Source organism: Apteryx mantelli, chromosome 4 (genome assembly GCF_036417845.1).
Source record: "Apteryx mantelli isolate bAptMan1 chromosome 4, bAptMan1.hap1, whole genome shotgun sequence".
In the NCBI taxonomy this organism is placed as follows: Eukaryota; Metazoa; Chordata; class Aves; order Apterygiformes; family Apterygidae; genus Apteryx; species Apteryx mantelli.
The window spans coordinates 30,764,420-30,791,645 of NC_089981.1; the positions used below are offsets into that span (position 1 = coordinate 30,764,420).

Below are 27,226 nucleotides of genomic sequence, written 5' to 3' on the forward strand. Positions count from 1 at the left end.
ATTGCAGCTTCACTGATTATATTTTCAAAAACATAGCTCAAGATCAATGGCCAAAAACAGTCCAAAGCAAGCAGATGGTTCTTACTCTAGAAAAATAAGCCATTCTAAAAATATGTACAGAAAATACTCAAAACTTCTAGGGTCACTAATAAGTTAAGTACAAGCACTGATAAGTTTAGTTCTAACATAAAAGGGGAAAGTACCAATCCGAAGGAAACACTGATATTTCTCATTTGTCTTTAACCAGAGGTTTGGTTCAAGGATTGATAGAATGAAATCAACAATAGTTGAACATGCAGCTTTGGTGCACAGGAAAGGATGCTCATTGAAAACCTTGTTTATTGCACTTCTATCCAGCAGTACATGTTTAGGGTTTATATAAGCAAGATGCTAGACAAAAATTCCTAGAAATAACTGTGAATAAACTGTCTGGTGTTCAGACTTTAAATTTCATCTCCCAAAAACAGATCATGACCTGAGTCAGGCTCTTTCAAACCTGTTTGGTCCTCCAGACTTTCTAATTCTTTACGCACTTCCTGAATGACACTGCTTTCTTCATAATCAGAAAGAATATCTCTGGGTATCAAACTGAGAAATGGCATCTCATCCATGATTAAGGGATCTTCTTTTTCATTATTTCTGGTTTCACTGGAGGACAGTTCACACACAGACATCATGCTGTGGCTGTTGGGAAAAGAAAGGCATAGTCATATAATGCATCTTTTTATGTTCTTTTGCCTGTTCCTTAATAAAAATCTTGATTTCCTCCCCACATGAAAGCATGTTAGATATATAAAACTGTCAGATCTACATAGCTGACTTGATAATCATCTGACTCTTACATGCTTGACAGTTGGCGAGTTGAAGATGAGATTTTCACATGCAGAGCTAGTACCAGGTTCCTAACAGCAAAACACATTCAGTACTGGGACACAAGATGGCAGTGGGCTTCAGCACAATCTGACTCCTGCCACAAGCAATCATGGTGACTGCTCCTTTCTGTTAATGGCATAATACCAAGTTAAGAAACAAAATACTTTAGCTTCAGAGGAATGCAGAAAAAAGTCCATGTTGTTTGTCATCAAACTAAAATTTGGCAAACTGTGAACACTATAAATTTGCTTCTAAATGGGACGGCCCAATAGCTGTATTTGCTGCTGTTTTTTATACTTGCTTTGAAAAGTGGGTCCAGTTGCCTGCAAACATCCCACATTTGATATAGGAACTTTAAAATGGACCAAGAAAAATTTATGCCTATTGACAGGAGACAGGGGAATAGGACTTGATTATTCAGGTTGTGCATCCAGTGTCCCTTGGCATTGCAAGGGGCTGTACAGGACTACAAGTCCCTGTTATGGCATACAAACGGACTACTGCTTGGGCCAGGCTTGCCTCAACTAACTGCTGCTTAAAGCTGCAGTTTCTTTCACTGAAAAACAGGGGAAAATGAACTAACAATGTTTTTAAAGGTTGTTTCATGTATATTTTTATTCTCATATATTTTGCTTCTAGACCTTCATTTTTTGAGCTGACTATATTCTTTAGGATATAATGGAAAGGTCTGATGATAGTTTCCATGTGTTCCTCAGGCACTAGCAGGCAGTAGGCACACATTCAGCCAAGGGTCACTTCGAGCAGAGATGGGGGGTTTTGTTTCTTTTAATAGCAAAGGTTCAGATTCACCATGTAATTTCACAAAAGCAGCTTTAGCCTGCTGTCCATGTGAGTCATTGGCAGGCAGAGTATGCACAGTATTACTGTACTTGTAATAATCCTAGACAGGTAGATAATTCTTGTAGCTATAGCTGGATGGCTAAGCTATAGTCCCCCTCCTAATATATTTTTGTCTTTTATGTTTTAATCTGAAATGTTTTCCTTCTCACTACATATGACATACTGCTGGTATATCTTGGCTGAGGCTGACAGTACTTGCACATTAACTGAAATTCCAGTGCTGAAAGGATGGGATCAGTTTTGCTTGCTTCCTCAGTTCAAATTTATGAAACAAAATGCTATTTCATTGCTTTTCATGTGTTTAAAAAAAATGTAAAAACAGCGTTGGGCAGGGAAGAAGAGAGAAATTAATCTACATTTCTATCACAGTATATAAGAAATATAGCTATGCTATTTTGTTAAAAGCTATTAGAATGAAAGTTGTAATGTACCAAGAAACTTGAAGAAGAAAGCTTATTGTTTCACAGATGAGATACAGGTTTTCCTAAAATGCTTTTAGTGCAAAACTGAAATGATCTTGCTTTCTTCCAATGAAAATGTTGATAATGTAAATAACTGTCCTTTTAAAGAACAGTGGAAAAGGTATATGTTTAAAGTTCTAGTTTCTGGCAGAAAATATGGAGTCAGTGTACTTCACTCTCCATGAAAGTCATAATGATACTGAAGAAGTCTGCACAGTATGAAGTGTCTCATATCTGGACAGCAGATCTTAAGTCAGCTGTAGGGAAACTGGCTTCTCAGATCATTCCAAAACTGAAGGGAAAAGCAAGCAAAAAGACATCTGCCTTTTTCCTTGTGATAGAAATTACCTTCTGTAAATCATCAGTACAAGAGCATGCATGTACATACCTACCTCATGTAATAAAATATTTTTGATATGTAAGTATGAAAGGAACAGTTATCAAGCAAAACCTGATCTAACAGAGAAAAATGCTGGACAAGGGCTGTATGCGGAGAATGAAATCAAAATGTAATTTCTAAACAGCTGCTATTACTCGTTTGATTAAAAAGCAATACCAGCCTGACACACAAACTGCATTTACACCAGGAATAAGCTGTTGCTAAGCTCAGGCACATCTGTTTAGGACAACACAGTAAGTCTGAGATCTTTTCTCATCAGTGACTTTGAAAATCAGTCAAAACACTTTATAGTGAGGATCCTTACCTCTGAGGTTGGCAGATCAAGCCACTTGCACATGGACATCGTTCAAGTACTCCATCAGGTTCCAGTTCCCAGGTGATCAGGTTGAGAAGTCTGTTGGAAGGATCATGGCAGGGTTCACCTTCTTCAGGTAATGGAGTGCACACAGGAAACAGTAGTTCTGCATGCCAAAGTTAAGTTAAGTTTAGGAGAATTCATTAACTGAGTGCTAAACGGAGATGACCTAATTCAAAACTTCAGTTCTATATACAAGACAGGCGAAGACAGACTTACTTAATCTCTTTTTGAGAGTTTTTTTAAGAGTTCAGTTCTCAAGAGTTCAGAATCAAGGTTGCATACAACAGGCTTGTGTAAAAATATACATGTATGTGAATCAGCAGTTTCTAATTCCAAAACAGATCATATCTTAAGCAGTGGATACTCCATGGTTTTCTATATACAAAATACACATACAAATGCAGTCTTACCCTATATTAGTGCAACCTTTTGCAATGCTCCAGTCATGGAGAAAGGCCTTGAGGTTAGGCCTAGACTGCACTTGCACCTACTCTGAAGACCATAAAGCACTGCTAAAGCAGACAACTGTAGAGAATGAAATCCATTGCCTTTAATCAGCAGCTCCCTTAAGTTTTAATGACAGTGTTTCACCAATTTTAATCAATATTTTTATCTATTGTATTCTTTCCTCCTCAATTAAAAGTTTATTCTAAATTTGTTTGTTTTCAGGCCAAGCTCTATCTTGTACTCAAACTAGTGTGAAGGTTTTATGCAGTGGAAATAATCAGCATTAAGATGCTGCTTGTTCAAATCCCATGGAAGTCAGGGCTATAGAAGCAGTATTCCCTCGCCTAACACTACTAACAGCAATGGCTACGCGTTACCGACGTGGCAGTGTGAACACTTAGGAAAACTGCTTTTTCAGGGTTAGAGATTACAAAGAATTCTCTGATAAAGCTCAGCAAAATCTGTAAATGCTTTAGGAGGAAAGCCTGATGAAAATAAACCAAAATTGATCTAACCAAATCTTACTGAAATGAAACTTTTCTTAACAGGGAAAGTCTGCTATGTAATATTCCAAGTCAACGAGGAAAAAAGCAGACCCACTTGCATTTAGATGATGCTTGAAATGAGCTTTTGCCTTGATTCTCCTGAAATGCCCTAGTAGCCTGATCCACCAGTGAGAGAAGGCAGGACAGACAGCCCAACTGTCAGTGAAAGTAAGAGGTAACCTCTTGCTCACTAAAAAGAACCTGGGAAGAACAATACAGCAAAATATTTCCCTGGACAGAAAGATAATCAGAACTGTATCCTGTCACTACAAAAATGAGGAGAGTTATGATAGAAGCAGTGAGAAACTAGTGAGTGGAAAACAGTGAAGAAGCTGGGAGGAGTGGGGGTTGACCAGGTAGGATTTAGGACTAGTTTCAGGCCTTCTATCTTCTCCTCCTCCTCTCCTTCCTTCTGTAAATCAAGTTTCACATTCCTGTGTGGACTGGCAACATAATCTCAAATATCATTCCAGTGTGTATTCTGTGTATGCAGTCAGTATTGTACACTGTGGTGCCACAGACAGCTCATATAAAACTCAGCGTATGAAACTTATCTACAGTCTGATTCTGATGGCCGACCCGCTGACGTGAGGGAAAAGTCACTTTCAACAAGCTCAAATCAATTTCTGTCAGCCACTTTTCATGCCTTTATTTTTGCTATGTTGAGTGAAAGTTTGACACAGATCTCTGCAGCTTTTAAATGACTGATACTCTTTACAAACATTAAATTTTTATATTTCTTATACAGTTCTCATTGTTTAGGTGCAGTAGGCTTTTCTTTCACCCCTGTATGCTCCTGTTGGAGTGCTTTCCACTAATTCTACTAACTCTTTTATAAAGAAGTTAATGTAGAGCACTCCACAGGGCAAGGGAGAATGACCCAGTGATTCCATACAGATTTAACCACTTCACCTGAGCAAAAGAGCTAAATATGAACACTCCTGTATTATAAAACAAATAAATAGAATAAAAAACAAAAACCTGAGTACCTTTCTGAAAAGCACAGCACATTCCAGGGTTGCAGTCATGTTGGTTCTCACAAATGGTGCCGTTCTCTCCTTTTGAAGCAGCTTTCCTGCACTCACCCCAAACACAAAGCTGGTCCCCGCAGCATTCGACATCCCGTGAGCAATGCTTACAAATGGAAAAGCACATGACGAAACTGTCACTCTAACACTAACTGCATGTATCAACAGGCAGCTAAGCACAGAATTAGACCCTGGTCCTGAGGACAACTGCATATGTGTTTTGAACATACATATGTAATATTTCTACTATTTAAAGAGACTTGCTTATGTTCTCAATTTCAAACACTCCTAGAACTGTTTGCTAGACAAGGACCTCAAAGGCAGAGTTCTGGCACCACTTAATGTATATTATACTTTCAGTCTTACAAGCCCCAAACCTTTTTTAGCATTTACATGAAAAGTGACCGGTAGCCAGACATCCTACAGTATAATGTGCACTTCAGGACAGCCTTTTGCTTTCAAAGAAAAAAAAAAAAAGTACAAAATGTTACTTCTTCCACTGTTAAACACAGTAATTTATAGTTTGTTCAGAAGGGTTGCTTTCAAAGAGCAAAATTCAATCTTACCAAAATCCTGTTTTTATTTGTAATACGAACCATACCTCAGCTGCAGTCAAGTGTCTTTGAAAAGGAGAAATGCAAATCTCTAGATAGCTTTGATAACAATTGTCCCAATGTTTCAACTACACAAACCTAACGGATCAACCCAATGAAAGCAGTGTGTCATTCTGTTTTGTTTTGTTTTGTTTTTGTAGGTAGTTTGATGAATATCTTAAAGATTCCTAGTAGGTGAGCACTTTAACAGTTTTTTTTTAGTCTGCGTAAAGCCCTGTCTGGGCAGCCATACAACATTAGCAGGATTTCTTTTCCGGTGTATCACATGGGGTGTGCTTACATGTGGAAGGAAGCAGGATTATACTAGCACTATTAAGACCCATTAATTATAAAGAGGGTTTTTTTGTTTGTTTGTTTGCACTATTGTGGAGATTCTAAGAGAATGGATTAGCCACCTTCAGTCTGAGCTCACTTTGCAACAGGAGTGGAGCTAGGACACAATTTTTACCTTATTTATACTACTAATGTTCTACTGAGGACTGCGTAGAAAAGTGGGGTTTGGGGGGGGGGGTAGGTTTCAACAACATCCTAATCTTGTTTTTTAATTACTCCATATTAATGTAAAAAATTATCAATTTAACATCTTCTAAAACAAAGAATAAGCTTTCTTAATGATGCTTGAACTGAAATTCTGCAGGACTTGTGTTAAGCAAGCATTCAATCCACCAAAGTCATTAAAGCTCCCTGAAGTTACCAAATTAAGTTTTTAAATCATTGCAGGAACAGCCTGTTGCTTTTAGATTATAATAATCCTGTTGATTACCTGACTTTACAGCAAGGCTGGCTTGCTTCTGGATTTAATAGTCTGCAAATGCTTGGAGCAATGAATTTGTTTCACCACAGCCCATCACCATGATAAATGAAAAGGGACGTTTAGATAAAAGGCTTTTTTTAAAAGACTGAACTTAAACTGGATTCTCCCCACAAAAAAAGTCTGAACTTCTCAGGCAGCTGTCACCTCCAGTAGCTAATCTAGCTCTAGCTACTACCAACAACATCTATCTTTTAGCTCAAAGGACAGAGATTCACAACTTCCTGAAGTTCCTGGATTCAAATAATGTAAATGATCCCTATAAGATCCGTACAGTAAGAACTGAACTACAGCATTGTACAAGTGGTCAATGCAAGGAAGACTGCAGACTGCTGTAACTCTCCTCTCTGGGAATCAACAGCTGGAAGTGGCCAACTGTCAGCTGAGTCTTAAGAACTGGGATGATACTTGCTCTTTTCCCATCCCTATGGCAACCTACAATACCTTAGTTTATGTTGTCCTTACCCTACCTAACTGAAGTCAAGAAAGAGTCAGATGGAGCAGAGGGCAGGTTTTTAAAGTGTACAAGAACAAAAACTTTGTAACTTAGTTGTGTTAATAGGCAGAGGAAAAAAAAGGAAAAAAAACATCCATTTTTTAGCCTCACAGGGAAAGCTGTGCATCTGTATATGTAACAATTTGTTTTGCTGACATCAGCAACAATAATATATGTAGTGAGTTTCTAAAAACCACATAACATCACATATCATTCAGGACTTACTGTATGCTGGGTTTTACAGAGCTGACACTTGTACTCAAAGCTGGAGAACTGGCAGTATTTCCCTGTTTCACAGTCTTCGTCAATGATACACTCCTAAAGAAAAGGATAAAAGTGTGATTTGCCATGATGTGACAGAAATCCATACCTCTCCTTGAAATGCCAGAAGGTCTTAAGAAAGGAAATTGATTATATTTCTTATTTGGGAATCAACACAAAAAAAGCTTTCCTTGGGTTTTTCCATATGACAACAGTTCTGTAATAAAACAACACTGTTTTCCTGGCACACTTAACAGTTGTTGCCCTCAAAGTGTTAGGTGGCTTAGCTTCTTGTAGAATTATTAATACCAGCAACCTCAAGAAAATTAATTCACTCCTTGTTTTGCTCTTTTGAGCAAAGAAAACTGAAGAAATTTGCATTAAGTCTATTCCACTTGTATTAGAGTTCAGTTGTGATTCGTTACCTGCTGGCTATTTTCTAGAAGGCAGGCAAGACTGAAGGGAAGAGGCTATGCTGCAGCAGCCAGGAGGAGTATCTTCATGCTCTGTGGGAGATCATCTGCAACAGCTTGCTTGATTCCAGGCCAGGTAGCTTTATACTTTTGTCCCTCCTCTTCCCCAGCAACATCAGTGCTGACCTCAAACTCAGCAGCACAGCTAGCCTCCATAAGCAAGTAAGGACAAGCTGAAGGGAGAAATCTGTTTCCTTTTAACTTTTCCTCCGGCCTCCTTTGCAAGAGGCAGACAAATTCTTCTAAGACAAACTTAAGCATCTTTGCAGTGTGTATGCACTTCTGTCAGCAACAGCTTCCATGCTCAAAATGCAATGCTTCCACAGGACTGGCAAAATTAAGCATTTCTGGAACATTATGGTAACAGCAGCACTACGTTACAGCCTGTACTTTTGGAAAGCAATACATGTCATTACACCACTTAATTTCCTTTTCTTGGTTATTAGCATGCCTGTGATATAACTATTACCATGGCTCATCACCTGCAAGCTCACAGCTGCAAGTGTCTAAATACCCACACACATAAATTTCAAATCCTCATTTCAATTTCACCTGAATATTGCAAAATATGCAGGAGCAGATTCTCAGCTGATGCCATTCCTCTGATATCTCCCTGCTGTCAACGGAGCAAGCTCACCTTTGCTAAGTTTTAGCCAGTCCAAAAATGTAATTTGCATTTCATATGTTTTCAAAATGCATGTAACAAACTCAGTATTTTTCCCCAGAGATTACTTACTGCACATGACTATTTAGTAGATAGATTTGAACACTAATTTAGGATTAGCAAGTATTTAAGAGCCATATACATCACAGGGGAAATAAATAAATTAAAAAAAAAAACAACCTCAGTTCCCTAACGCACAGTACACCAACCTTTGCTACCAGCTAAGCCACTCCAGCAGGCCTCAGACTAGCAAGGTACCTAGGCAACATGGTTGGCTTTGCAAGCCTGGAAGCGTTTCATGGCCTTAACAAAAGCGTTCATGCGCTTGAGCTGAGAGGGACACCCAAGTTCCTATCTGAACCAGAGACTCAAACTGAAGTTTCTCCACCCAGAAATCCCACAAGTACTGTGGCAGAGAAGGCTTGCTTTCCACCTGTGCCGCACAGGGTGAAAGTACAAACTGGTCAAATTCTTCCCCGTGGTTTTTTTTTTTTTTTAAATACATAATTAAAGAACAAAACAGCTCTGCAGGCTGTTTAGGTATGGCAGTGAGGAAGAATCCCTAATACAGAGAGTAAGTATATATTCCTGTGCATCCCTGGAATGTCTGGTTCACAGGGAAACTGCTTTCTGTTCCCATTTAATGGTTACTTCTTCAAAATTAAGTGATTACACCTGTTCTCTGAAATGTATTTTCTCCAGGCTGGAAACAATCTAGCCAATAGAAGAATAAATTACAGCACAGTTCCTGCATGAGTCACTTGTACTGCATTTTGTTTTCTATCATCATAAGGTTGATACTATATCTTTGTTATTTGCCAGTATCAAAAAAAAGGAGTTACACAATAATTCCAGAATTCTCTGAAGAAACTACTTGACTACTCCTTGGTAGATATTAATCTTGCTTTCTGGAGCAGATCAACTCTCAGCTGTGCAACCTTTATTTAAAGTTTCTATTCAGCTTTTAATTTTGTATTTCTACTTCCTTAGGTGATTTCCCCCCAGCCCACTGACTTCTTCCACCCCACTCCAATTGGGTTTTGTGTTTCTACATGATCAGCTGGGCTGAAATGTAAATTGTGAATAAATAATGCAGTTAGCTCAGTAAGAAGTTTAAGTGAAGCTCACCCATAATCACTTGAAAGAGGAAATGACTACACTGTGAAACTGCTATACTGTCTTCACATCTTCTTCATATTCAAGTTTATAAAAGCCACTTGCACTGTATCAAACAAGGCTGCTCTGCATGAAAAGCAATGCTTTAAGTTACCCATTCTGGCCATTTGAGATGTTTTTCAAACAAACACTTTGATTACCCAGAGTATAGAACAGAAGGCAAGCACAATCTGTGGCCTGGTTCCTTTTTAAGTCAGTGAAGTTACACCCCAGGTATGTTTATAATTAAGAAGCAGTCATTTCAGCTGTTTTAAGAGATCAGTATCACTGAATCCAGGCTCCTATAAATTACCATAATGCATTTGCAGCTTCGTTTTTCTAGCACAGTAATAATGTGTGTTTTGCTTGTTTACTTTTAAGTTTGTGTTGCTACATAATCAGCTGGGTAGAAATCAAAATGTTATGTAGTATGTTTGAGGTTTTGTGGTTCCCAGTCAGCAGTTAACTCTGTCAGCTTCTTTCATGAATCCCTCTGTCTGCGCCATGCCATATTCAAAATAAACTATACTGTTTCATTCCTATTCCATACGCTTTCAGGCAAACAGCCAGGTTTCATGCAGTCAGTTTTTCCAATTGTTGCTCTCTACAGAGGAGGAATCTTGCCATAATTGTTTTTAAGCTCATGGAATAACTCTCTCTAGCTCTAAAACAACCTAACATCAAAGTTGCAGTTCTCCAGCCACTGCTTTTTCTTGCACTAATGATTCCCCTGCCAACCCCCCTTTTTTTATCCTTTTACTGAATTACGTCCCAGCAGTTTGGATCCCCAGCTTTATGAGGTTTTTCAGTTGGGGAAAGAATTCCTTCATAGTTTTCTTTCCGGACAAGGAAAAAGACTATTTTCATATACTCTCTTAAATCTGTAAAATCTGGTGCTACCCTCCAAACCAGCCTCCTTCACTCAAGTATTATAATCCAAGTGTCAGTGCAGAACCCAGCAACGCTTACACATGAATATGTGTGGCCTTTTTTTTTCTTAATTGCACTATTGCTTCACAAAGACCTTGAGACAGAACAGCTGCCAAACAAGCAGCAAAACTAAGTATCTTCGTCAGCTGCAATGGAATCAAAAAAAAAATTCTTTCTGGAATTCTGCAAACTGACTTATTTTTCAGAATATTTTTGTCTTTGTAGATGCACCAATGTGTACACTGCAGAGAAGGGGCACTGGCTTCTGGCATGCAGCACAGAATCAGCTACACTTCCAATGCTGTGCATCTCTCTGAAATCCATTAAGATGTTACACCAGTTAATTTAATGTAGCAGCAAGGAAATATGCTGATTGAGAGCTGCTAAAGAAGGATGCAGAGTGAAAGCAGGATTGCCTATGGGTATAGTAGGACCTGTAAACAGCAGCAGTCAGGAAGGAGCAGCGCATGCTATGTACCTGTAAGTATAAACTTAGCATCCTTTGGACTCTTAATTATAATATTGTACCCTGCAGTGAATATCCTGCAACACCTGAAAGCAATTTGGGGGCTGGGATCTGTTCCAAAGCCCACAGGAAAAAACAAAACAAAACAAAAGACAACTGAAATTTGTGGAAAAGGTTCCCTATGCTTTGAGTTAGGCTTTGAGTTAGGCTCTTAAAACTGAACTGCGGCTGAAAGAAACTTAGATTTTCTTGTCTTTGGCATATTATGCCAAGGTATCATTTGCTTTCTTAAGAAACGGTTAGCTTCCACGTTTGGGATTTTAAAAAGTTACTAACTGTGGTGATAGTGAAGTATGGTACTGACACAACTACCAGAAAAACAACGTAGATGCCCAAGCGGGCAATGGCGTGGGAGTGAACAAGTCAGAACTGGTGTAACAGGTTTTGACAAGAGCACATTCCTTCCAGTTGAATGTTTACATTATGCAGAAAAGCACAGAATTAAAACAGTTTTCTTCCAATGTGATAAGACAGTCTTTACACTTCACCCACTGACATTCCTTTGACCTTGAAAGCACTCTGGGCTCTTTTGGCAGATTGTACTTGAATGGTGGAGGGTAGCCAACTGTGATGTGGACCGTATTATCCTCTACCCATGTAACATAGTAAGTTTAAAGAGGGAGAAGCTACAAAAGCAGAACTACAAAGCCAGAGTTAATCTACTTTCTTACAGAAACCCACTTTCATTTGCAGTGTTCAAATAGTTTTTATACCTCACTATGGTAATGTTTTTAACATGCTCCTTTGCTGATGATATATTATGTACTGAAGTTATGCTCGTTTTGCTTTGCTCTTTTTTCCCTGAATTCCTAATCAACTCTATTTTTTTAATATCCTCAGAGTAGACTAGAAAATATGCTCAAGTCTATTCTGATAGTCTGACCTTCAAAATGCAACCAATTTTAAATAAAAAAGTGAAGTTTTGTTAGTCTATTCCCTGCTTCCCACACACCCTCCATCCCACATACTCAAAAACTCTTTCTTCAAAGATAATTTTAAACAAAACTTTCTCTTCACTACTCATATCTTCAGCAAATATTTGTCTGGGACAGGCAAATGCCTGTCTGGCATGAGTTTCCCTTGCCTTCTTGGCTCCTCACACTTTAGCTTAGAATCCAAGAAAGCAGAGAGGAAAGGGCTGCTGGTGACTTCATATACATTTTTTTCAGTGGTGATTAACACATTTATCAAACCTAAACACTGAACATGGAAGGGGAAAGTGCACAGAACACAAAACACTCCTGTGGGTAAGGTGCAGCTGTAGTGAAGAAACTCAGTAGCAGCTGTCTGCCAAGGTCACTGATTGCACTGACACTGAATCCATGAGAAAAGCAAGTGGGATTCAAATGAAAGAACCACTTTTTCCTTCCCTATGGAAACTAAATGGCTTAGTTTGCATGCTTATTCTGATCCTGTTGCAGTTTGTGACTACAAACCTTTTGAAACCATCTAACAACCAAAGGAGAGGCAGGCATGTTTTTTGTCTTGGCAATGCCTGTAAGCCAAAACAGTGCATTGTGTCAAAGTGACGGTCCGGTTGTTCTGAAGTGTTCATTTCTAACCCTCTATGATTTCACATTCACAAGCTGTAAAGTATAGAGGCAAAGTGCACTGAATTCAGACAGGTTCAGAAATTTGCCAGGAAATACACAAAGTATGAAACTATGCTAAAAAGGCAGCTGGTGCAACAATTAGAAAACAATTTTTAGTAACAATCTGGGGAAACCTCTTGCAGTCTGCTGGGACAACTATGCTTCAAAAGCTTCTCTAAACAAAAAAAATCTTCAGAGGTTTCTTAAAAACTCCTAATACAAAGAAATTTCCTCTTCCAAGATTTGTGAACCAAGTAAAACTCAATGTTAACCTCCATAAATGGTAGCTATGGATCCTTCCCAGCCAGTTCCAGGACTCACCAGAGCATATCTGGGAGAAGATGATAATTTCAGCCATAGCTGAACTGCTCTTGCAAAATCACTTGTTCACACTGAAACTGGCATTTCTTAGCAATTAGCACTTGTAAGGGTTAATGTATACTTCTTTGTTTACATATCCCCTTCTGGTTTTTAATTGCTACAAGACACTTCACATAGGACTGGCCTTAAAAACATTTCTGTTACTACTGCAGATGGTAAACGCTGCTGAGTAGTAAGGAAAAAAGCATAAAAATGTTTTATATGCTACATGTATTAGAAAAATGACAGAATTACATAGACTGGAATACTGCCTTACAGTTTGAATTGCAATAGTATTCTGGTTCCTAATCTCTTAGTTGTCTAGACAGGGCACATCATAATGCATTCATCCTTAATAAGATATGAATTAAATTGCCTTGAAATAGTTCAAAACCTCTGTAATCCTTTCCAGCAAAGCAAACCTCTTACTGCTGTCCTGCCAAGTAAATACCACTCATAAAAATAAGGACTACTGTTAAAAAAAAGGACACTAAAAAGATTGTACATGTGAGTTCAAAACTATGGTGTTAGTCACATCCCATTGCTATTTGAGCTTGGCTTTAGGTACCAAAAGCAGCACAGTTACAGGAGCCCTAATATGCTATAGAAATGCTTAGGGAATCAATTGGGCAGCTTGCAGTCACCCGATAAACTGGCTTTGTCACTAAAGCTAGTGTAAGGATCCCCTTCTCTACTCTCTGCTTATTCTCACCACAAATACAGTGATCCTGTCACTGACCAGGCTCCCAGGCAGTTAGTGTTCCTGGTTAAAAAAGATATAAATAAAATCTCACATTATCCACAGCTTCAAGGAACTGAGACTTCATGGAAAAAAGAGGACACACACAAAAGCAAAAAATATGAGATTCCTGACAAATGTCTCAGTTGGGATACTAATGACATTAATGCCTGGATGCTCTATCAGATCACATTCTGTTCATCTACCCTCCAAACCTCTGTATGTCCTGTAATAATTACAGAGCAGGTCCTTCTGCAAAAGCATTCACTTGACTTTTTTTCCCCACCCTCCCTCTTTTTCTCAGTAAGCACTGTAATAATCTGACCCTGGCAAGACTACGGTCTCAGTGAATGCTCCTGAGCAGTGCATTGGTAGAGATGGACCATCAGGAACACAGTACAAAATACTTATTTTAGTCTATTTTGCAATTGTATCAGAGGAAGCACACTAGGAGAACTGTTCAATTTTGGTAGACAAAAAAAGAAAATATATATAAGTTATAACCTGGCAGTGAATTAACTTAGTCTGGAAACTAAAAGGTATCCAACTAAGAAAGGAGTGAAGTCTGGAACAGCTTTTTGGTGTAAGTAAAGGGAACAAAATCCTACCTAATCTGCAGTGGGCCATAGGATATACATATACATATACACATACATATACAGCTACACATTGCAGTGGCTGTCTGCCATAGCAAAGGTCTCTTCTTGTCCCATGCATCTGCCCTAGAGCAGGCAGGACAAGTTTTAGCATGAAAATTTCTGTTCTTTCCTTCTGTTTGTCAAGCCAATGTCTACCATAGGCAGAGTAGGATGGTAGGAATTCAGGCAAGGGAATCTTCCCTTAAGCCTTCGTGAAACTTGATGCCATGCTATCCATGCTATGGACTCAGTCCTTTTTTTATTACACAAAAACTCCAAGCTCTTGTATATCTATAATCATATACAGAAAGGAATGTTCTGAAATCAGAGTATTTGAGACCCAAGAGCAATAGCCATTTACTCAGTGTCTAATTGCTCCATGTTAAGAGAACCTCTTTCACATGGTATGTGATTATCAAATGAGGATAAAATACAATTCATGTTTATGAAGAAAGTTTCCCTAATGATTTTGCAAAAAATTGTCCTAATAGAAAAATGTATCCTTCCTATGGACCTATTAACTGGAGAACAGCAATTCTTTGACATTTAATATCCAGAAGATGTGTCTAAAACCTTGTGATCTAAAAGACTGCAGTTTTTATTCCAAGTAACTTGAAAAACAGTAACAGTTATGGAAACACTGTAAACCTGTGCTACTGAGCTCTAAAGTGCCACTATTTCCAAGCAGTCAGTAATCATATAAAGATATAGCTCTCATAAAATGGTGTGCCCAGAGGCTGAATTTTAATGCAGACATCTCCTCTCTACAATTGGAAGTTGCTACAAGGTTTCCATGATTCACTACCAAACTATGTAAATTTTGAAGTTTTACAAAAACAAAACAATCTAGAGTAGCCATACAGAGCAAGGATGTGAAACATCTGTGAGAGAGGAAAAACAGTATAAAACAGGATTTCTATATTTATTAGCTCCCTGCTAATCTTAATCATTAAATTAAGAGTAACACAGACAGTAAGATGACAACCTGCCCCCAGTTCAGAATTTATTCAGAATTTCTTTCAAACCCTGAGTCTTATGCATTTTATTCTTATGTGATTCACATTTTCGGTAGCTTACAGTTTCCACGGCCTTACTTACTGTATTTAAGGTGTCTGCCAAAGATAATAATACTAGAACAGAAATACCAAAGACGGGTAAGAATTCATCCACAACAGATTGTGCCTAAAGCAGAGATGACTATGAGGGAGACCGCTGCTATTGTAGAGGAAAAGGACTATTTTCTTTTCCTAGATGTAAATGGGACAAGAATACATTTAAATTGCAGCAGCAGAGCCTTTCTAGTGAGGGTAGAAAAGCATTGAAATATATCATCTCCATCACTGGAGGATTTTGACATTTCAGGCTTTCAGTTGGACACTAATGAACAATGGATGCGCACTTACTCTCTCCGAGAGAAAGTCTGTCTTGCAGTCTTTTAGGGATAAACCTGATTTCTTGTTCTGCTTGTACTAACACAATCACCCTGAGAACTGAACTAATTCTAGGCACTGTGACTGTGTTACAGTAATAGCTTATTTTTGGTGAGGATATATTTATTCCAAGAAAATCTTTCTCCCTTCAATATTTAGCCACTCAAAGAATAACAGTTCAGATAAAAATGGAGAGGCAGTTCTTCAGCTAATATGATTTTGCATAAAAATATTCTTTTTGTTTGGAGCTTAACTGGATTAGAAATACACCATACGAGGATCTGGCAAATTTTAAAACAACTCCAAACACAGGCATAGACCTGAATTACTAATAAGGAACATTGCTTTCAGAATATTAATTAATACTAAGGAGTTTTGTTTGCCTAATTTGACAGGAGAAACCTTGCACTGAACTAGAACAATAGGAAAATATGAAGGAAATCCTAGTTGCTCTTTTTTATTTTTTTTCTTTACTAGCAAAGTTAATTCACTAAAGTTATCTGAATTACTTCAGACTCTCACTGATATAAATGAGAGCAGGATTTGATACTGTTAAGAGTATCCTGGTTTCTGTTGCATCAGTTCTTTTCCTGTAAATTTGAGCCACTATTTAAGACAAGAAACGTGATAATGAGCTGTGTTCTCTGACCTTTGGTTGTTTATTTTCAGCCAAAACACCTGCCTGGTTTGTCCCATCTATCAGCAAAAGGCACCTTGCTTCTCTTCACTCTGATAAGGTCTAGCAGCTGTTTATACCTGCTTGCTTGTTCAAGATCACCAAGCATGATATTTGAGTCCATGGAAACTGTGGTCTCACTTTTCTCCACATCATGGCTATTGCAGCACTATAGTATTACAAAAGCATCATATATTTGTACACACTTCCCGGTTCTCCATGTGGATCCATAGCTTTCTAGGCATTGTTCTCTCTGAGGAGACAAGCCAACTCAGAATGCACTAAGGTCAGAAAATAAAGGTGTGGACAGAGCCCTATGACGTACATCTCTGCTGGCGATTACATAGCTTTCCCATCGTTCTTCTTTGGAGAAGTTTCTTCATGCAGGATCAGAGGCAACACTCATGTTTTGCAAACTCCTGCTGACAGGTCTTTCCATTCACTGAGGCTAACATTCAGGTTTTTCTAGCTGCAGTCCAGTGAACATCAGATGACCAATAATATTTTGGTCTTAGAGATATACACTGTTATTTGCATTAAGACCATCCTATCATCAGTGAGCTAAATTAAACCTCTTAATAGCTTCTGCATCACTAAGAAGCACTTCATACCTGTGGAGTTAGATCTGAACACTCAGGGATATGTGTACACTCCATCACACCTTCCATATAGGAAGGGTATACGTCTCACTATACAAACACAATACATACCCTAAAAGTATTCCAGAAGCAGAGACAAGTAAGACCAATAGACCACTGGCACAATTTTTTCATCTTCGGCTATGTCCTCTCTCCCTTTTCACCCTTCTCTCTATCATTTTCGATTGTGTTTCTATTGTAACAAACACGAGCTACTTGTCTTCTTTTCCACCTTCCCCTAAGCTTCACACTCTACATTGCCAAGACTGGCACTGAAAAAAAAAACAAAACCAAAACCAAACATCTTCAGCAAAACGTTCAGAATGTCTGAACCCTGCTTGGCTGAAGAGCCCTGGCTCTCCAACACAAGCTAGGGGATGCATTTGCTCATTTCGAAACAGGACACTGGTATCCCTCTCCAGGCCTCTCAGGATCACTATCAGAACACTTTCACTAAGTGGGCTCAAAAACCCCAACTGCTAGCTTCACTTTGCATGACTACTTCATGTCTTTTCCAGTGGAGTAACTGTGGGCTATGAGCAGATTGCTAGCATTCAACAGGTTAACAAATTTACACACATTGCTTTGGAGAGGTTATAAAAGAGACTGAAAGAAATAGAGGGTAGATCTGCTAGTGAAAAGCAATAGTTTTTCATGTAGGGTAAGATAAGAAAAGACATAGTAGTCTTGCTGCAGGAATTTAGGCAGATTGGGACTAGAAGGGAATCTAGCCTACAAGAGGCTTTTTTTAAAAAATTTTTTTTTAATATAACTTATGATTTGCAAGCACTTGAGAAGAACTACTTAAAACATACCAATGGAACGTGAAGGAAGACAATACAATAGCATGTAGATATTCTCCTTACAAAAGGCTGATGGAACTACGGCTCACCTTTTAAAATGACTGCTGCTGTAAGCTATTCATGCATTTTGCAGAAAACTTCAGTCTACACTATCATTGTAATGATCTATTCAAGCTACTGTGTTTAGTATGTGAACATGAAAAAGAATGAGAGTTGATTCAGATTTGTTAATTCTCTCTCAAATCATTAGTTAAGAAGTAAAATAAATTGTGTGCCTTTCTCTACCCCTACATTAAAAACACCCTAAAGGGAGGAGTGTACTAGACAAGAGATGATGCATGTGACAAGTGATGTCAACAGTGTAGGTTGGACAGTTAACTGAAAAGCAATCTAAAAGTGCAAATTAATTAAGTGATTAAGAACAGAAAAACCACCAAATTTAACTCTTACAGGATATTTGGCTAGAGAGGGACCAGGATTTAAAGCCAAGAATGTACTTAGTGTCTCTACTGATAGTTTAAGGTTTTTGACTACAAGTCACCAGGGTCTAGAAATTCTGTGAAAAATGAAACAAAAAAAATGGACTCAAATGTTAGACTGGAATGACCAAAACAAGTGTCTTCCCTGAGACATTAACAGGGAGCAGAAGGCAACACCAAGGTATTGCATGTTCTAACTTCTGCCATTGACTACTCTCCTGCAGTGCTGCTGATGGACAAATTGCAATTTCCCTTCCACTAATGCTTGCGTCTCAATTTTCAAAGCTTATTTTCTCTTCAGTATTGGTAGGAACCCTCTCCTTGGAGCAGCATGAATCTCTGCGATTGCAACTCCAGAATGTGGCTGTGAACACACTTAGGGAAATCATACAGAAGTTGCTCAAAAGGGAATCCAGCAATTATTTTATCAGTTCTGGATATCCCCAGAGAACTGGATGCTTGGTTATGAAGTGCTACAGCTTAGCAATTTAAAGGAGATTTTTCTGTAGAAAATCTTGCCTTGCAAGCTTGTGGGGGAAATAGGACCCCAGAGAGTAATATTTACTATTTTTTATTTCTGTTTACTATTTTACTATTGAAGTAAAGGTAAATCTTTTACTTACAGGCTGAAAGAGGCTTTAAATAGGCCATTATAATGAGGATACTATTTTATCTGTATGGATAAATCTTTAAAATTATTGGAGCTTTTATTCTCTAGGCAAATTTCTTCAATAAGCACATCAAGGTCAAGCCCATAATTACTTAAGAAAACCACCAGACAGTCACTTCCAGAACCTGTCAAGTCATCTTGCTTCATATAAAAGAGGTTTCACAATGGTAAAGGAGTCCTTCCTGACCAGAGCTGCAGGGATCCAGCCAGCACCCTCTAGCCACAGAAATAAAGCCCTGGTATCATAGGGCTTATTTCCTAAGGACCTGAGACTGTTCAAAAATACTTACTAGCTAGTTGCTGCATCTGAAGAAGGCAGGTACCAAATATATGTGTGCATACAGACACTGTACCCCGTGCAGAGAAAGAGTAAGCACCTTGCACAGAATTGCACTAGAGGCACCTCTCCTAACTCTCCCACAAAGAAACACTGACCTGTACTTTTTAACTAATGACAAGGCACAGTTGTGCTCTGAAAAAAAATCAACAAATAAAGACAGGCAAAAGAAAGGAATATTTTTTGCAGTAACTGTGCCAAAGCCAAATGAATAATGCATGATACTCTTCCAGCTCCCTGGTACATCATCCCTAGAATCAGCATCTTTAAAAACCTATTTTAAGGAAGTGAATTGAGAGCAATCAGGTATATTTCTATGAAAGTTTGATGTAAAAAAATATATATATACTTGCTAAAAAGAAACGATTGCTATTTTTATTTACCAAATGAACACAGAAAAAAGAAATCCTTAGGTACAGTGGCCTTGAATTAGAACAGGTAGTTTATATAAAATATTATTCTGAATGCAAGTGAGAAATTCAGCTAATCTTTATGCAGCAAATCTTAGCAGTACCAGTTTTGCTTCCTTTTCTTTTAATTTTTATTTTTCATGCTTGCTTTTCACTGGTTAGGCTAATATATCACAATTGAAATAAGATTAGCCAAAAAAAGGGCAACATTTTGATCTTCATATGTTACTAAAGAATGTTGTTACTTTGTGTTCTACACTTGAGTTTGCTACTTTAATAACTCTTCTAACTTGCATACTAACCAATGTTCCCAAGAGAAGTAAGTTACAAAAACATTTGGGCTCTAAGCCCAGGTGCAAGTGGGTTTAAAACCCTTCATGGATATAAAAACCTGCATGACCAGCCTGTATTTGGCCTCTTTAGCGATGCAAAACTGTTGGATCTAAGCCCGACAACTATGTTGGTGACTGTCAATCCTCACTGACATCCGAGAAAGGGAATGTTAGTCTGGGAATGTAAATGGCACCTCCAAATAATGTAGCACCTCTCAAGAACTGGATTTCAGTGCCAGAAATGGCAAGCAGCCCAGTCCCTCTTCTGGAGACTTGGAACACTGATAGTCTTCTGGCCAGCACAATACTATCAACCAAATCACTTAGTAACTACAAGCACAGTCTAAAGTGAATACTTGTGTGACACAAAGCCAAAAAGAAACACTGTCTGAGAGAGGAAAGTACGTGGGAAGATTATCCCTAATATTTCTGTAACAGCGTATATGCAGTGTGTGTACATGTGCATGCTGTATATACATATATTTGTTGTGGAGTTGCAGTTATTACTAATTACTGCCGTAATAAATTATACAGAGTTCTCATTTCAGAGTAGGTGGTTTGCTAAGCTGTTTGATGAATTCTCATATTTACCACTTAATTGTAGTAAGAGTACCTAAAGAGCAGGAGCTGTGAGAATCCTTAACTTTTATAAACCAAGTCTATAAACTGAACCTGTAAAATGAACCTACAAAACAGGTTTGGCTTGCAGCAGTCAAAGCTTCCCAGCAAGCACAAAACTAGAGTTTATGTGGTACCACACATCTATTTCCTATATTTTGCAGAGTGAAAATATAAACAGAAGTGCTGTTGTAAAGAGAGCACCAATCTGAAGGCTACCTGACTAGTGTCAAAACAGAGGTCCTGTTCCCAATGACTGGCTCCCTATGGCCTCTACTACCAACTTCTCCATCAAAGAACTTTATTAGAAAATGTCAGTATCTGCCCTTTTCAAATGACTGTCAATACTTACAGCTACAATTATAAACTGCTTGTTGTGTTATACAACACCGAGCAGCAGGATAAATCACTGATAAGTATTACAAATGCGTATTACAGAATGGCATATACTAGTTGCATTTAGAGGTCCACAGTGGTAATCTCTGAATAGATTTCAGAAGGTTTCCATTTGCAGATGCCTGGAGAATACAAAAGCTAAACACACATTGCTTTGTTGCTACCATGTAAAATAAGCAGCAAAAAAGCAGAACAACTCTTCCAGGATCCAACATCCTGGGGAAACCTGCTGCCTGGAAAGCAACTGCAACATCCCACAATGTCACAACAATTCAGATGTGAAAATTATGTATACAAAAATGAACTAAGGGGCCACTGCAAATTTTTCTGCAACTCATTTTCCCAGTATTTTTGTCTTACATTTACAGATCTAAGCAATAGGTCCTTTTAACTTGGACAAAATCTTCCTTCCACTTGACAGATCTCTCCTTGGCAGGATGTTTTTCCTGCTCTAACCCCATTTTCCAACTCTCAGTCTCATGTCATTACTCCTAGAATAGTTCTTTGCCTTTGTAGTAACCTAAGTAATTCATATTCCTCCTTAATATTTACAATTTTCAAGTATTTTTAGACTTCCTTCTGCTAGGCATCTCTCAGTCGAACTAATATATGCATGTTTGCCTTCTTTCCTTAAATAACAACCAAGCACGGCTGTTGTTTGTTTTTTTCATTTACCTTTTCCTCTAACTTGGCAACCTCTAAATAAGGTGTCTGTACCCTTGGCAAGTTGAAAGTTCAAAATAAGTGGGAGAGGGGAATAGAAGTTAACAAATGTGGTTTTGTTTCATCAGAAGCTGCAGTAAGGATGTTGATGAACAAAGCCCCCCAGTGTTTAAATGATTTGTAGTTAACTTGATCGTCAGTTCTGTTTACACTTACTTCATAATGGAATAAGGGCTGCTACCATGAAATTTGACAAAAGTTTGTATTCAGCTCTCAAACTCTTTAGTTGGAAGACTAATCATGATGTTGGGTCTGGATGTAGCACTGGTTTGGTAAGTGAGGCAACTTTCCCATAAGGAAAATGTAGATAATGCCACTTACTTTATCTATGAAGCTTTTAAGAATCTCTGTATGATCCTTGGAGGAAAGCTAACTTAAAAATATTTTTACAGCTGTGATGAATGGATAGATGCTTATGACAAGCAAACAAAATACATTGTGAAACAACACCAGAGTGTTGTGTCCCACTGCTAAGGAAGACTGAAAGGTTAGCTTCTCTTTGTACACCATTTTTGAAGATGATGATCATATTTGCTTAAAAAAAAAAAAACACTTGAATTGCCTTCATTACACATATTTCATTATCAAAAAGTATCTTGGAATATGTTAAATATAACAGTTTGTTTAGAAAACCAATCTGTAGCTTAGAATAGTTGCAATTTATTTTGTACCTTGACTTACCACATCATCTCATTACCACTTTTGCCAATAACAAAAAAATCCAAGTATAGGATACACAAGCAACTTCATTGTTGCCACTTGTCATTTTCAACTTTAATAGCAGTATTAAAATAGGAACTGGAAGAAGGAAAATTTAGTCAGAGGATGATAACAAAAATGATAGCAAAAATTATGGAATATTAAAAAGCCACCAGGCAGAAGCTGATTTTCTAGTTACTACCAGCATGTGCCAGTTAAAACCTTCAGACCAAATGTATAAGCTTAAGTGCTCATTTAAATGCTCATAAGATCAGAAGAATATGCATGTGATTTTACTGCTGCCTGTAGTAGTATTTCTCACTGCCCTCTGCCTTTCATTGTGGTTCCTTACATAGCAAAACATCTCTACCATCAAAAATACAGATTTTTCTTTACATGTAAATTCATTTTCTCATGAGTCCTGTGGATAATGATATTACGCTGATACAAAAATGTGGAGCCATTTGATGCATCCAGTTCATCACTTCTTGTCTTGCTGACAAAGGCCCTAAAGCCTGCATTTAAGATGGGAATTTCTAATGAGACTATTGACAAATAGTGAAATGTAGCAAATGCATCTGTTTTTGCAAAACTCAGGCAAATAATATCCCTAATTTTTTTAAATGTTCAAACAACCATGTTTCCAGAGGTGACGGGAATTTATTTCTCTCCCTTCTTCCCCTCCCCAAAATGACATTTCACAAACAATTCTCCATCACTAGGCTAGGCTGAAAAGCAAATAGTGCCATATATTGTTCCACTGCCTACCCATCATAGACAATTTGGGGTTTATTTCCCAGTGTTAAAATTCTGTAAAGCATTTTTTCTATAAAACCCAAAAGCGCAGACAGAACATCTAGGAAGCAGTGTTATATGAAGGGTTTATTAGCACTCACTGGAAAGAGCTGCGTAACTGCCTTTGCCGTTTGAGTACAATATTTACATTTGACAGACAAATTCAACAATAGGAAGAAGCCCCCTGACTAACCACAACATTGAAACTCTCCTTCCAATTCATAATATAATATTGCTGAGTTAAACTGAAAAAACCTGACTGCTTGCACCTAATGGTTTTGTGCTGTAAAATACTCAGAAATTTGAGTAAGCCAATCTATTAACTATACCACTTTCTTCTGAATGATGAACCCCAAGTATTTGTTTAATTTTCAAAAGGAAATACATGTTCACTTACATGATTTCTTTTGTTTTCCCCATCTTTTATAGATGTAATAACCGTCTCAGAATAAATTGTTGATCCAGTTTTGTTATCTGTAACCTGATGTGGCAAAAGAGGAACAATAAATCAAACTGTGAAACCATATTAGTCCTTTGTTACTCTCAGTCTTACATTCTTCAAAACTAACTTTCCCCCTTTTGTCACTCCCCCAATTTTTTTGGCACTCAGATAAAACCATGGGGGGGGGTGGAGGGAGGAGTGACAAGGCTACCTCCTCATCTATTTAATATGTCACTGTAATGAAGCTAAATGAGCAGGAAATGATCATTCTTTTATGGTCTATATAATTGCCATACCCATGCTCCATTTTTAGCATTTCTTTTCAAAGCACACATTATTGGCAGCCGTTAAACAAAATAATTTATTTCACATTAACCTTTTACTATATATGCCCCTACACAGTGACCAGGCAAGCAAATCAGACACAACCAAACCCCAAAGTAATCATCATCAAAGGAAGTTAACACTCAGATTCTAGTTCTCTTCCCCAAAACATGCAGAATTGTTTTTACTTTTGAAGAAAAGGTTGTGTAAGAACCAGCAGCTTTCTGTGTACGGTTTCTCATACCTTATCAATTTCTTGGTGAGTCTGAACAGTCTTATTACCAATTCTGGTTTCTGTGTTGGACTCGTTATGGTAGGTGGGAGGTAAGTTTTCAAAGTTTACTTCTGACAGTTTTTTTGCCCCTTCCTCTTCAGCTTCCATCTGGCAAATTTAAATAAACCAACTGAAAATCAGCAATGATTAGACAAAACAGAACAAGTAACACTTCTCATCCTGCCCTTAGTAATACCCTGTTTAATTACATGATGTTATTAGTATAGATCCCCACTGTATGGGAACACTTACTCAGCCATTTCAGAGAGTGACCACGGCAGCTTTTAATGGACTAGAGAAACGCTGAAGAGCTAAACCCTTGAGCTCTGGACTGTTTAGGTAACAAGGAAAAAGTATGCTGAGACTAGTGACTATTTGGTATCTACACAGGCATCTGCATCAGTCAAGAGCCCAGCTTTCTCTTTCCCAGAAAAACACCAAACGCTTAGGACAGGCTTTCCCATCCGACGGCAGGACAAAGAGCCGCAGCCAGAGCCCCTTGGTTAACAGAAGGGGTCCTGTTAGATCAGGGCACAGACACGCACAGTGCGATTCTCTGTCTCATTTCCCATTGTCTCCGCAGGCCAGGTGAAGACTCAACGCAGAGGTCATGAGGGTGCTCTCTGAATTAGAAAACAGAGTAAGCACAACAAAAGGGTATGAGTCCCGTAAACAGTACGAACTCTGAGTAAGTTTTGTCACTTTTGTTATTTGCAATCTCTGTAACAGAGCTAGGAGGCCACAAGTTCAGCCAGGCTGAACAACAGAATTTTTCCTAGGACAAAATCTCTTTCTTTTGGTGTGTCTGCTTGTTTTAAATGACAGCTGCAAACCTTTTTAAGTATAAAGCATTAATCTGCTATCATGCAGCTCAAACATTCCCCATTTTGTGCTGTATACAGACCAGTCCTCAATCCAGAATAAACGTCGACTATAGGAACAGTAAAATCGACAGAAATTTTAACTACAACCTTATTTATGACTGAGCATATTTTTTGGCATTGTAAAGCATACTTAAAAAGATACAGTTTGCCTCAATGTGTTTACAGTCTAAATGAAATGGAGGACAGAGGTAGAATAGACTAATCGTCCAGATGACAAAAAAAGTTTAGAAACAATCTAATTAAAATAGACAAAGCTTTGTTTCCCTAGTGGATTGCCAGTAAAATGTTTCTCCCTCCCTCCCTCCCCCCCCCCCGAGACAGACAGATAGACAGAATTAAAAGGAAGATTTTTAACAAGGAGGAAAAAAAGCCCATAAATAAAAGGTATCAGGGAGTAAGGCCTTTTGACTGAGATATGAGATAATGGCTCAGGACCTAGATTTAGCTCCTCCTGGCTTTGAAATAGGTCCTGTGTGATTTTGGGTAAGTAATTTGAGATCGAGATAATGAATTATATCAAAAGTAAGCTGCTTCTCTACGTGTATTTTCAGGATTGCCTTAACTCTTTAAATCCTTTTTTGGGCTAATCTCTTGTGTCTTAGTTCCTAACTGTACAGGGATATTAAAGTAACTCCTCGGTCCTCCCCTGGCCACATACTTTTTTTCCTTAGTCCAAAATCCCTCGCTACTCGCCCGCACAGGCGGGCCTGCTTCCAGCGCGCCTCCCGCGCCACAACGCACACATCGCCAACGCAGGGGAGGCTGGCGCAGGAGCCCGCCGCAACACAGCAGCCGACACGAGGCGAGGCTGCGTGGAGGAGCCGCGAAGGAGGGCAGAGAAAAGCCTGAAGGCGACAAACGCGGCGCCAGGAGCAGGGAAGGGCGCACCGGCGCGGCAGCCGGCGGCGCTGGCTCCGTGCGGGGCTCGCCGCCCGGCACCCAAGCCCGTCCGCACTCCCGGGCAGGGTCCCCCCGGCAGCCTGCCGCCGTCCTCGCGGGCGCCGACAGGACGTGGCGGTTTAACGGCCGCGCGGCAGCCGTTAGCGCGGCGCTGCCCGCCCGCAGGTGCGGCGCCGCGGCGGTGGCGGCGGGGGAGCCCCAGCCCCAGCCTCAGCCCCAGCCCGCGGCGGCCCGGCCCGGCGCCCCCTCACCTCCTGCACCGCGTTGCGCAGCTTGTGCTGCGTGTCCTCCATGAGCGCCTCCACCTCCCGCAGCATCTCGCCCAGGCTGGCCGCCCGCCGCCGGCCCCCGCCGCCCGCCGCCGCGCCGCACCACAGGGCCCCCAGCACCGCCGCCGCCAGCAGCAGCCGCCGCCGCGGCCCCCCCGCCGCTCCCGCTCCCCGCCGCATCCCGCTGGCGCCGCTGCGCGACCGCGGAGCCGCTCTCGCCGCTGCCCCTCGCCGGCGCGGGCTGGCGGCGCGGCGCGGCGCGGGGCGGGGACGGGACGGGACGGGGGCGGCCGCCCGCAGCCCGGCCCGGCCCCGCGAGGAGGGGGAGGGCAGGGAGGGCGCGGGCCTGCGGGCAGACCCCTCACCGGGGAAGGGGGAGATGCCAAGGGAGAGGAACCGCTCAGCCCGCGAGACCTTCCTCCCGTTGGCGTTTTACGCGAAGAGGATGGTGGGAGCTGCCTCGCATCTCCATTGTGTGTCTTTTTATATATCTTTTCAGCTCTGAGGATCAGCTGGATCTCTGAGAGGCAACATCTCCTGCATCTGGCTGGCCAGCACCCCGCTCCCTGCCCCCAGCCCCTGCTTGCTTCCTTTCAAACATTTTTTCTCAAAAATTTCAGGCCATATCATCATTATGTACTCTTACTGTGAGCATCTTCCCCAATCTCCACATTACTTCTCCTCTTTGTGCTGCAGCGCCCAGCTTTCACGGGCAGGCTGGCTGTTCCTGGTGTGCCAAGAGAAAGCTGGCTCATAAGTTTCATTTTATTCTGGAGCCTGGGTGAGTAAAATAGTAGAGTATAGTGAGTAAAATATATCTGCCAAAAATATTTAAGTCCTAAATATTTCCTGTAAGTGAATTATTACAATAACCACCAATATAAATTCCAAGGTT

General features: G+C 39.7%; 1 protein-coding gene across 1 annotated transcript; it reads right to left on the reverse strand.

Moving 5' to 3' along the window:
• Nucleotides 1-321: 321 nt before the first annotated feature.
• On the reverse strand, nucleotides 322-26,520 carry DKK3 (dickkopf WNT signaling pathway inhibitor 3). The gene is made up of 7 exons (XM_067296140.1): nucleotides 26,314-26,520; nucleotides 24,249-24,386; nucleotides 23,636-23,719; nucleotides 7,120-7,212; nucleotides 4,935-5,079; nucleotides 2,900-3,056; nucleotides 322-684 (listed from the first exon to the last, which is right to left on the reverse strand). Exons 1-7 carry the CDS (start codon nucleotides 26,509-26,511, stop codon nucleotides 444-446), a joined length of 1,056 nt encoding a protein of 351 aa, XP_067152241.1. The 5' UTR covers nucleotides 26,512-26,520; the 3' UTR covers nucleotides 322-443.
• Nucleotides 26,521-27,226: the final 706 nt, after the last annotated feature.

Coding starts and splice junctions, on each gene's coding strand:
- DKK3 (XM_067296140.1), bottom strand. CDS start 26,511: ATGCGGCGGGGAGCGGGAGCGGCGGGGGGGCCGCGGCGGCGGCTGCTG. Junction 24,387..26,313: donor TGCGCAACGCGGTGCAGGAG/GTGAGGGGGCGC, acceptor TAAATTTGCCAG/ATGGAAGCTGAAGAGGAAGG. Junction 23,720..24,248: donor CTCACCAAGAAATTGATAAG/GTATGAGAAACC, acceptor TTGCCACATCAG/GTTACAGATAACAAAACTGG.